At 42.1% G+C, this 11,659-nt stretch overlaps 2 protein-coding genes across 3 annotated transcripts; one reads left to right on the top strand and one right to left on the bottom strand.

Annotated features, from left to right (window-relative positions):
* Positions 1-993: 993 nt before the first annotated feature.
* LOC120794352 (RNA-binding protein with serine-rich domain 1-B-like) lies at positions 994-8,301 on the bottom strand. 2 transcript variants are annotated; one of them, XM_040135349.1, is made up of 7 exons: positions 8,203-8,301; positions 6,342-6,488; positions 5,915-6,094; positions 4,766-4,868; positions 3,874-4,027; positions 3,554-3,695; positions 994-3,336 (listed from the first exon to the last, which is right to left on the bottom strand). In XM_040135349.1, exons 1-7 carry the CDS (start codon positions 8,229-8,231, stop codon positions 3,237-3,239), a joined length of 855 nt encoding a protein of 284 aa, XP_039991283.1. In that variant the 5' UTR covers positions 8,232-8,301; the 3' UTR covers positions 994-3,236. The 2 variants fall into 2 exon arrangements, with proteins under 2 accessions (XP_039991283.1, XP_039991284.1); XM_040135350.1 differs by lacking the exon at positions 8,203-8,301 and adding an exon at positions 7,422-7,826.
* LOC120794351 (solute carrier family 2, facilitated glucose transporter member 11) lies at positions 7,531-11,434 on the top strand. The gene has a single exon (XM_040135348.1). It carries the CDS (start codon positions 8,026-8,028, stop codon positions 9,586-9,588), a length of 1,563 nt encoding a protein of 520 aa, XP_039991282.1. The 5' UTR covers positions 7,531-8,025; the 3' UTR covers positions 9,589-11,434.
* The last annotated feature ends 225 nt before the right edge of the window (positions 11,435-11,659 follow it).

Raw genomic sequence — 11,659 nt, 5'->3', positions numbered from 1 at the left:
TACAGACTAAACAAATGAAAAACACTTTATTAGTGAGCTTTGAGCTTTAGGGTTGTTGGTGGGTGGACTGTTGATCCTGGGACTAGCTGCTTTCCTCGCTTCCAGTCTTACCCCAAGGTAAACCAACTGTGTCCTGCCTCCGGCTCTGTATTTAACCCACAGACAGGGAAGTGGGATTGACCTTCTCATCTCACTCTTGGCAACAGTAAAAATGTCAAACTATTTCTTTAATGTTATTTGGGCCCATGATTGAAAATTGCACCTCAGTGATATAATAGGTGTTCTGTTACGCTTGTGCCACAGGTCCAGATGGCCTCTCTCTCTCCCCTTCACTTTAATTCGGGTTTGCCTGCTCACGCGCCACAACACAAAAACGGGCAGCGAATGAAGCTTGTGTGTGATTGGAGGCTTTTACTTACATGTATGCATGTATATTACAATTAGGAAAAAATGCCTTGCTTCTGTTCACAGCAGGCGCTGACACTTTCCCCAGCGTGGACCTCTGAGGCTGTCGTACGGCAGGAGGAAAGGACTTGTTCTACATTTGGTCATCGAGGCCACGCGCTTGTGTTGCCCTACAGTGGAAAAGTTGGAGTTATCAATGCTCCCATCAGCTGTGTACACAGCTGATGGGAGTATAGTTTGTTCTGAATTCAACCTGTGCCTGAACACAGTGTTATTTTCTACGTCCCACTCAGTTTAGTGGCCTGTCTTTAGTGACCCCTCAAAGGCTAGTATTCAAAGCCTCACTCGCTTGGGAATAGCAAACCTTGAAGCGATTGATTCTGAAGACCTGTCACAGAGGAGGAACGGTAAAGCACTGACTTCCCAGATGAAAAATCTTTCGTATAAACCAACTAATATGAGGAAATGCTGGTCATTGCTCATTCTGGTTGCTTAGTGTTCCTTCCAAAGAAACAATTATTTTAAAAAAAGCTTTAAGTACTGACTTGATTCATGGTGTGATGTGTTTCAGTCACTGACGGACAAAAGTGTGTTCAAACCGTGACCTTTATTGTCAAGCCGCGAGTTGGACTGAACGGCACAGTAAGCCAGCGATACAAAATGAGACACACGCACAAACATAGTCATGCAGGTTTCATCAGCCCACCACTGAGGACAGGATATAACACAACTCTCAGTGCCAAAACTAAAACCACAAACGTCTGAATCAGAGGTTCACAGTGTGACGTATAAAAAACAGGTGGAAAACAGAAATGGAAATTCCTGACGCACCAGTAATCCAGGCAGTGACACTCTGACCTGTTTGTAATGACTGGAATTTTTGGACTTATCTTAAAAGGAGACATATATTGTTAACTGGCATGTTACGCAATACGACTCACGTGTATAGCTGCCTTTGTACTTGTGATTTACTATGAGCTGTGATGCTGGAGCATCAGTCGCAGACTCAGCTAATTGTGTCAGGACGAGAAGGAAAGTTGCAATAACGACGTCATATGTCTAACACAGGTGTTTCAGTCCAATCCCAACCGAAAAATGAACAGTATGGGAGTCAGCAGACTGCCTGTCACTGCAGGCAACTGAACTCTATGGTTCTTCTGTTATTTTGTTATCTGTCATTTACATATACGCAGATTAACTGTGTGGCCCTTAGCTGAGGAGGAGGGGTACAGTGGGGCTTGTTTTAAAACTCGGTATTGATCTATACTTTAAGTATGACCAGTAGCACAATTCAAAATCTGAAATTTTTTAAAATGGCACTTGACGTCACTAATATTGGACATCTTGGATCTGCCAGATGGATTTCAGAGAACGCTGACTGACATATTCCACTGTAGGATTTATTTCAAGTCTGTCTTTAAGTCATCAGTCAGTTTACTGGTTCAGTGATGAGAGCACAGACACGAGAACCAATCATGTATTCCCAGCAGATGATTTGCTCCGTGCTAACACGACTTCAACAGATGATGGTAGGTGATAATAAAACACGTTTCTCAATCCATCCATTTTCCATCCCTTATTTGCATTTTCAATTTACATATATAAAAAAAACAAAGAAAAAAAGAGGTATCAATAAAAACAAATTTGCGTCAATTACGTTTATCTCAGTTTGCCCAACTCCTAATATTCACATTGCAGTAGTGTTTGGAAACGTGCATTAATTTTGGAATTTCTTTTTCAGAGTTTCAGGAAATGTATTTAAAATTTGCGCTAATTTGTATGGAAACTTGGCTACTGTCTTCAGGGTTTATTACATGGCTTTTGGAGCAATACATTTTTTTAAATGAAATGTCAACTCCGTACTGGTGTCTTTCCAGCACATCACTGATATAGTGGTAGGACTAACTCAACTGGTGTAAGCAATTTCTACTAAAGCAGGCCATTTTAGCACTTACAGTAAAAATATATCTTTAGCCTTCACCTGTGCATACTTGTGGTACACGTACCAGAAGAGCTAGACTAATAGATCTGCTAATGTTAGCTCATCGCGGATATACCGGTATCGGTGTGTGTGTGTGTCAGCCCATAGGTAACAAGAAATTGATGTGCAGAAATTGAAAGCTAGATTTTAGGTCATTTGCAAACAGTCTGTCGTAGTGTGTCCATCAGGGAGCACTGACACCTTTATTTTTACATTGTAAAATGTCCTCTTTAGCATGTACCTTGATAACAATTTAAAAAAAAAAAAAAAAAAAAAATCTTAGGGATCTGTATCAAGATTGTTTGATTATTAATACTATCGGCAGATGTATCTTTATCAGATATTTTAAACTCCCAAAAATTGCTACCAGTACCTCATATCCAGCCGCTACACAGTGATGTCTCCGCTGAACAACCACTTTCTCCACCCACATGACCCATGGAAGGCCGTTCTAGCTGAAACATGTAGAGCAGATCTAGCAGTTACGTACAGCAAGTTATTTATAGAATTATAAATCCATTTCTCCACCACCACCAATAACGTATTATTTAAGATTAATATTACCATTTAGCTTTAGAGCTGCTAAAAAGATTTTTCTTTCTGTCTTTCAGACAGAGCTTGCCTGTTTAATACAGGCAATGTAATACAGCGCACGCTCTCACGTTAGCATCAAACACTGGTTCAAACAATCTACCGAGTGAAACAGTAATGATTTGGATGTCCATGCTCTCATCACCCTTAACCATAAAACCTTGTATTTTTTTTCCATGTTTGCTTGGTCACACTGATCAAAAGGACACAGTGGAGGAGCAGATCTGGGGGGGTGGGGGGCGTGGTTTTCCCGCAATCACTAGCGGGAGGAGTTAGAACTGGAGCGTGACCGGTGACGTCGGCGGCCAGGGGATCGAGATCTGCGCCGTACTGGAGAGCGTCGCCGTGGAGACCGAGACCTAGAAGAGACAGAACGCAAGAGTAAGAACAAAGGGCCAGTGTCAAGCACAAAATCAGAAATAACAAGAGTAAAAAGGAACATCTTACTCATTTTAAATACACAGTATTGTAGAGTTTGAATGCCATCGCAACAAACTTAAATTTATATAGAGATTGTATCAGCCGTGGTAAAATCTGCACCCCATCCAGCAGCAGCACTCATCACATGCTGCTTACCTTCTCCTCATCCGAGGTGGAGTGCGTCGCCACATCGAGGGTGGAGGAGGCATCCTGCGGGGAGGGGACAGCCTGCGAGGGGGAGGGCGCACTGTGGGAGTCAGCACGGCTGTGACTGTGATCTCCTGACCGTCAATCTGACCTGAAAGAAATTTTTTTTTTTTTTTGTACATCCAGGAAAATCTAGACATTAATTTCTAGACATTAGTATAAATGCCCCTCCAGCGTCAGCTACACTGTATTACACGTGGCTTAGAAGATGGCTCTTATACAATATGTTCAGCGGTCTTCCACGTTCATGTTCTTCCCCATCCTCTTACCTCCGTCCATGTGTTTCAGGGCCTTCTCCGCCTCTTCGGGTGTCTCAAACTCCACGTAGGCGTAACCTTTGGACAGGTGAGGGTGGACGCGGTTCATGGGCATGTCAATCATCTTAATCTTGCCATAGGTGGAGAAAATCTCCTGGATGTGTTCCTTCAAAGGCACGAAAGAGAACACACTGACATTTGCCCCATCATCTACATCTATATACATTCATATTTTCAAGTAGTCAGCAGAGATCGTTATCCAATGTTTTTTATTTTTAAAAAATATGTAGCATAAATATCAATTCCCAGCATTTCGGGAATATACTCCTCCTGTCCAGACAGGAGGAGCTTCAAAATATTCCCACCTAAAAAATTGCGTTCGCGTACACACAGGAAAATGGAGCCTGCAATCATCACACAATAAGCATGAAGTCTCTCTGCCTTTTTTTCCACTTACACTGTGCCACTAACATCCTTTCCTGCAAGGCACCTTCCACGCAGTGAATTAACAACTACACTCCTGCACCTTCGTCACTATTAATCTTCTAACAAAAATGCAAAGAGTTCAATGCAGTGCCTGAGAAGTTTGTATATTACATCTAATTATGTTACACACACTTTATTTGTTCTGATCTTCCCAATTTTCATTGATCCCAACATAATGTAAAAAAGGAGAAATATGAAATTGATTTGTGGCTTTACATGTGTTGCCTTTTGGCCTGATGCACACTGCCTGTATCGATCATGCAAATATTCTAAAAAAAATGTATCTGGTCGCCAGACTAAATTCAGTCAGTCAAGCAGTGTGAACTACTACAAAGCACAACACATCAGCAGCATCACTATGAGCTGCCGAACTCATAGGGGTGTTTCTCTGAGGTCCGTAGTGTGCTTAAGAATTCACCTTGATGACGTTTCTCGTCAGACGGCCCAGGTAGACCTTGGTGGGTTTGGGTGTGGGGCTCCTACGTCGTCGGTCCCTCTCATCCTTCTTTGCTGATTTTGACCTACAGTGACGTTCACATATCAGTTATTATCAGTGGTGGAAGAAGTACTCAGATCCTTTACTCAAGTAAGAGATGCAATACCACGGTGTAGCAATACTCTGTTACAAGTAAAATAAATGCATTCATTCAAGTTTTACTTGAGTAAAAGTTCAAAATATTAGCATCAAATTATACTTAAAGTACCAAAAGTAAAAGTATTCATTATGCAGAATGAATATGGCCCAGTTCAGAATAATACGTATTATACTGACAGAATATAATCACTGACACATTCATGAATGTAACATTTTAATGTAGCATCTGGTAAAAGTAGGGCTAATTTTAACTACTATATATATATATATATATATATAACACTGGATAGTTTAGGGAATATTAATCATAGTTTATTTGTTGATTATATTTTGTATTAATAATTGGCATCCCACGAGTAACTAGTAGCTAAAGCTTTTAAATAAATGTAGTGATGTAAAAGGTGTAATATTTCCCTCTGAAATGTAGTAGAGTGGAAGTATCAAGCAGCATAAAATGGAAATACTCAAGTAAAGTAAAAGTACCCAAAGAATGTACTTAAAAAGGTGCTATAATGTAAGTTTTCTCTGCCACCAAACATGGCTTCTTGCTGGGAGCGGGTGGTGGTGCTGGTGGTGATAATGGCCGCTTGCCAAGAGCTTCAGCCCTTGTTGCGTTTACAAGACAAGACGTTAAGCAAAACAAGAGTAAACACTGGCATTGCTTTCCACCATGGAGACAGCTCATGGCAAGTAAAGGAGTAAAGTTTGATGCTGAACTTACAGGGTTTTTCTAGACTGGTACGTAAACAGCTGTTAATGCTAACGTTGGCTGTTTAGCAGTAGCAAAAATTTACATATGGCACCTACTTGAGTAAATGTACTTTGTTACTTTAATTAATTTTTCAGAAACATCACCAATAATGCCTGACTGTAGTGTGAGGAATTTAGATATTCTTCATTTATACATAAAAGAAATAAGGTTTAACTACTTTCTTAATTCATAAAACTATTTCGTAATGACCCGTTCCATACTTTGAGCGGGAGCGTCGTCTGTTGTTGTGGCGCTGGCGGCTGGGGCTCGGTGAGGAGGATGAGGACGAGGAGGAAGAAGAGCGGGAGCTGGATGAGCCCGAGTGGCTGGAGGCCGAGGAGCTGGAGCCGCTGGAGGAGCCGGAGCTGGAGCCCGAGCTGCTGCTGGAGCTGGAGCTGGACCTAAACAACAGCAGGTTTTGGGATGGGAGGAAGTGGCTGAACCAGCATGTAGTGTGACCTTAAGTGTGAATCTCCCACTATCCATAGGAAATACTAAGGTTAAACACTACTGCGATCCTGTGCCAAAGTCAACACAGACCTGCTTTCATCTAACATTTCCTTCTCTCCTAATGAAAAATGAAGGAATGAAGCAAAAACGGAACCTGGCAGCTGCATCCAGTTTTATTTTGTAAAATTAGCCTCTGACCTGCTGCTCCCACTGGAAGCACTGCGCCGTGTACGGTTCTTCTCTCGGCCCCGGTCTTTGTCAGTCCCTTCTTTCGTGGCTCCGGACTTCTCCTTACCTCGCTGTTTACTCTTGTCATCCTCCTTCCTCTTTGTTGGGGAAGGCGCCCTGTTGGAGGAGAAGAAAGCAAACCAGAGTCAAGCTTTAAGGTACTGGATGTCACTTAGCAGATATGGGATCGGACATTTTCACAAGAAGCAAAAAAAAAAAAAAAAAAAAATCGATGTATAAATATCTAGTGTATCTGGTGTTTGCAAACAGTAAGTTCAAAATTCCAAGCTGACTGTTGGTTAGTGGGTAAACTTACAAGTTGCTGTCTAAGATTTAAACGCATAGGTATCCACAGTTTTGAAACCTTTTGAAACACTGAGCAGTACATAAGATGCCACATTTAGTAAAAAAAACCATTATGGCTGCACAATTAATTGTGCTTAATCATACAACATGGGTTTGATTAAAAAAAAAAATTAAAGTCAGACTTTGAAGACACGTAGGTACTGTCAATTCATGTCAGTGTTCACTGAAACTGAAAATAGCCACAAAACTTTGTAATCATTTTGTCTCTTCACGTATAAAAGCTTCCCAATACATTACAATATACAGGAAAATATACATCTAATTTGCAGCAAAGATTGACCGCTCAGTTTTTGTCGCAAATATAAAAAAAATTAGACATGCAACGACAATGCATCACTTTGCAATGAAAATGCACTAGTGTCGTTATTTCGACTATACAGCTGTATATTGTCTTCGAGTGGTTTCGCTAAAACTGCATGATCTGTACACAGATTATTGACTGTTATCGGCCCACTCAGAACGAAATAGATCCCTTTAGACGGTGCTCAGCTAGCCAAACACCTGTTCGTGTTAGCATTAGCTAGGGAGCTAATATTGGTTTAGGATGTTGTGGTGGTATTCAGGTGCGCGTGTTGAAAGCCAAAATATTGTAGTTCTTCGACTCTGACAGTACTGCGTTGCTACTTATTGCACATACATAAATATAAAAAAGAAACACTAAGTGAAATGGTAACCTTTACTTACATCTTTTTCGCCTACTTGCAACAGTTTATAGTCGCAGAGAGATAACGTACTGCTTTAGCTTGCTGTAAACCAATCACAACACTGTACGCACACAGGCAGTGACACGCAACACTGGCTAAAATTTGATTCCCTCAAAATAGGCTGTCAGGGTATTTTCTCCTATTTTCGCAAGTTATCTATTCCTTCTTATCCCTGCTCAGAAATTTGATGGTAATAGTTCAACGCAAAATACTTCTACAGTGTTACCGTTCGAACTTTTCCGTTGGCTTAGGACGACCGTGTGATGCAGTTGTGGCTGGTTCACTGAAGCAAAACTGACGTATTTTATTGTCGGAGCGTTGCCTGACAGGTTATACTGAGGAAATAAAAAAATATAAATCAAATGAAACCGGTTTTAACAGTAGGAGGTCAGTTTCCCTGCATTTCAAAGGAGAACATTAGCTTGGTTGCAGAAGTCAAAAGACACTGACTGTATTCCAGAAAGCTTTCTATTAAGCTAAAGCTACCACAAGCTAACTGTAGTTCTTGTAAGAGATAGAGTGCTGTAGGACACAGAGGGAAGGGCATACACGTTTGCCTTTCCTCTGGGACAGCTGGGCTTCAGATGAACTCCACAGGCGATACTGAGCCAGAAGAAATCAGCAAACCATCACGCAGTGACAGGATCCTGGCCTTGACTGTGTGCTCTGCAGCCATTGGAGGCACCTTCCAGTATGGATACAACATCTCAATCATCAACGCTCCTTCCAGCTACATCCAGGGATTCATTAATGGTACCTACATGGAGCGCAGGGGCACAAGCTTGGACATCCCTCAGGTGACCATAGTGTGGACTCTGATTGTATCAGCCTTCCCAATGGGAGGTTTGCTAGGTGCGTTGCTAGCAGGGCCTATGGCAGTCCACTTTGGGAGGAAGAACTCGCTGCTTCTCAACAATTCCTTCCTGTTTGTTGGCGCCGTGCTGGTGCTAACGTGCAGGGTGGCGAAATCGTTTGAGATGATCATCCTTGCTCGATTTCTGGTGGGGATGAACTCAGGTGTAAGTATGAACATCCAGCCTATGTATTTTGGGGAGAGCGCCCCCAAACACCTCCGAGGTGCTGTGGCTTTTTCCTCAGCTGTCTTCACCGCATTTGGGATTTTCTTGGGTCAGGTCGTGGGGCTCACTGAGCTGCTGGGCACAGAGTCTCTTTGGCCCTACTTACTAGCTAGTAACACTTTGCCTGGGTTAATGCAGCTGCTTGCCCTACCCTGGTTTCCTGAAAGCCCCAGATACCTTCTCATTGACCGGGGAGACATGGAAGCATGTGTCCGGGCACTTGGGAGACTCCGTGGCGGGGAGGCTCCTGTCTTGGAGATGGAGGAGATGCTTCAGGAGCAACAGCAGCAGCAGCAATTGACCGCCTTAAATTCTGGATGTGCAGCTTCTCCCAAGACACCCTGGTCCCTGTTTAAGGATCATGACCTGCGATCCCAGCTCAGAACAGTCATGGCTGCCAGTAGTGCCATGATGCTCTGCGGCAATGACTCCTTCTACTTCTATGCTTCCTACATCTTTCTTGAAGCAGGGATCCCTCTGGAGAAAATCCAGTATGCCACCATCGGCACAGGGGCATCTGAGCTTACTGCTTCTATACTGAGTAATCTCCTGATTGAACGTGTGGGCCGCAGGTACCTTCTTGTTGGAGGGTACAGTCTTATGTCTGGCTGGACTGTAGTCTTTACGGTAGCTCTTACCCTCCAGAGCCACAGGGTGGCGGGGCTTCCCTACCTCAGCATGGCATGTGTTTTTGCCTACATCGTTAGTTTTGGCTTGGGCCCTGCAGGGGTGACGGGGATCCTGCCCGCTGAGATCTTTGACCAGGCGGCTCGCCCGGCAGCATACATGGTCGCTGGCTCGCTTATGTGGATCAGCCTGTTCTTGGTGGGAATGTTGTTCCCCTTCATAGTCAGCAGCCTGGGGAACTTCTGCTTCCTGCCTTTCTTGGCCGTGTGTTTGGTGTCTGCTGTGTTTTTGGGGTTCACCTTACCAGAGACCAAAGGCAAGACGCTGGCTGAGATTACTGCAGAGTTTGATAGAAAAAACAAAACGAAGAAAGAGAGGCCGGAGAGGCAGGTGAATGAGCCCAATGTGGATCACATGGATCACATTGACATGCTCGAGTAAAAGTTGAAGCAAACCATTTGTGGTCACTTAATGCACTTTCAGAGTTGGGCAGATGACTCCAGAGATGTAACCTGTAGTGTCCAATTTATGACAGATGATTTCTGCGTAATGACCGATAATTCAATTTAATTATGGTTTCACGGGCTAAGTCCTTGAAGATTTTGTATCCGTTAACCGGACGTGTAAAGTAGTAGGTTGTCCTGCTCAAGCAGAAGTGCCGCACTTAACTTCGTACTCAAGCGAGAGAGAATTGTGTTTAAAGGAACACAAGAAGCTCTTTTATAGCCATCCCTGTTACAGTAGTTACGTATATAGTATGGGCACACAGAAGAGACATCCTAACAGTTCACCGATGCTCTCAAAAGCGATGACATGATCTTCTTCTCTATAAAATGTCTTTCTCGTGGTCAAACAGCATTACTGTAAGTTTTAATATGGAATTGTCTTTTCAAAGAGTCGAATACAAATCGATCTCCAGTGAAAGTAGAACACTAGGTTTACTGTACTTAAGTTTTCAAATCTGTCCTATCTCCCTTTCATTCAGTACAGCCTGGATGTTACGATTCTAGTTTTTTTCCCTCACAAACATGACTTTATGCCAAAGTTTTGATCAACACCTTGAATTTCCCTACCTTTATGGCTTTAAGAAGGAAATTCACGATACAGCATACAAGAAACAGTCTGAACTGGTGACAGATAAAGCTCTTGTAAACCTGCTCTAGTCTCTCCTGACTGACATGTGGTTTTTAACTGTAATGTGTGTTTCTAATATCAAAAGTCAAGACAATAGTACACCTTAAATGTAGCCTCATAACCCACATTCATACTCACTCACACTCTCTAAAGGTCTTTACAATAATAGAGGTGTTTGCATTAGAGTGGGTAATGATTTGAATTGCATGTATTAAAGATTCACCCACCCTAATTCAACACTTCTGCACTTAGTAGATAACGGTGCTTGTTTACTGTGTAATCTGACCATATTCTCTGTTTTGTTGACATGTCTGTCCAGTTCAGTGATCCATGCTTGTGTACCTTGTCCCATCCAGAGCTCCGAGTGGAAATATTGACTCCAAACTCTGGCAGGTTTAAGTGTCATGTTGTACTTGGTTAATTTCACACGATGTCAAGCATCTGTAATTTGTGGTGTTTTTTTTTCACCCTGTGAAACATTTTCTGTGTACACAAGCACTGAATTTATGAATGAGGCGCTCCAAAGTGTCCAGTGGGTGTCAGCATTATCACTGTTCTTGGCTTGCTCTCTTGTATGTACTCAAATATGAAGCTGTATAATATCACACTGAATCACAGATGTAACAGCCAAGTGAAGATGACACTTTTAAATTCAACAGCGTCAGCTCACAACCTTTCCAAGCCTTCTGTGGACCATCTGCCATGGTTTCTATATGTTCCCTGTATCAGTCTATGCCACTGTAATTTTTTCTTAGAGTAGCAGATATTTGATAACAGGAAAATGTCAATACAGTAAATCATAATTTTTTACAAGTAATCCAAATCACCCTTTTATTTCCTGGAAACTTTTCTTTTCATGCTGGATTTCACATAGATAAGCACTGTTGTAGCATGTTGGAGGTGCTGTGCATTGACTGAATGAAACTATTGTTATTTTATGACACTTTCTATCCAAAGCTTGTTATGATAGTAAGGATTTGGTAAAAATCACCCTGTATAATGCTCATGTTTTATTTTGTAGTTGTTGAAAAGATTTATTTGTCTCTGGCTACAAAAAACTGCAGTTATTTATTCAATTTAATCAATGTGAAAATACTATGTATGTACTATACCATGTATGTGATATGATAAAATACAAAAGCGCTGACCTACACCATCCTCTTCCTTGCATTTCAGGTGGTTTGATTGATTCTGCCTGTCTGATCCAACTGGTTTCTTAATTACATTTAATCCCATTACTTTGGCTCCCTTTGCTCTTCGGCACTTTCATCCAACTGTTCCTACCCACTCCCATTAAAACTGTTAGTGTTTATTTATGGAAACAAATGCTGTTTGAGAAAATCTCACTCTAAGGTGGGGAAAGGTTCAAGTGTGCTGT

Source organism: Xiphias gladius, chromosome 9 (genome assembly GCF_016859285.1).
Source record: "Xiphias gladius isolate SHS-SW01 ecotype Sanya breed wild chromosome 9, ASM1685928v1, whole genome shotgun sequence".
NCBI classification, from domain to species: domain Eukaryota; kingdom Metazoa; phylum Chordata; class Actinopteri; order Istiophoriformes; family Xiphiidae; genus Xiphias; species Xiphias gladius.
Note: the sequence above shows the minus strand (reverse complement) of the source record. Positions and strands in the feature narration are given on the sequence as shown.

Excerpts from the sequence above, each read along its gene's own strand:
- LOC120794351 (XM_040135348.1), top strand. The coding sequence starts at position 8,026 with ATGAACTCCACAGGCGATACTGAGCCAGAAGAAATCAGCAAACCATCA.
- LOC120794352 (XM_040135349.1), bottom strand. The coding sequence starts at position 8,231 with ATGTCCAAGCTTGTGCCCCTGCGCTCCAT. Across the intron at positions 6,489-8,202 it reads CTTGTGCCCCTGCGCTCCAT|GGCGCCTTCCCCAACAAAGA; the intron begins GTAGGTACCATT and ends CTCCTCCAACAG. Across the intron at positions 4,028-4,765 it reads TGACGAGAAACGTCATCAAG|GAACACATCCAGGAGATTTT; the intron begins GTGAATTCTTAA and ends GTGCCTTTGAAG.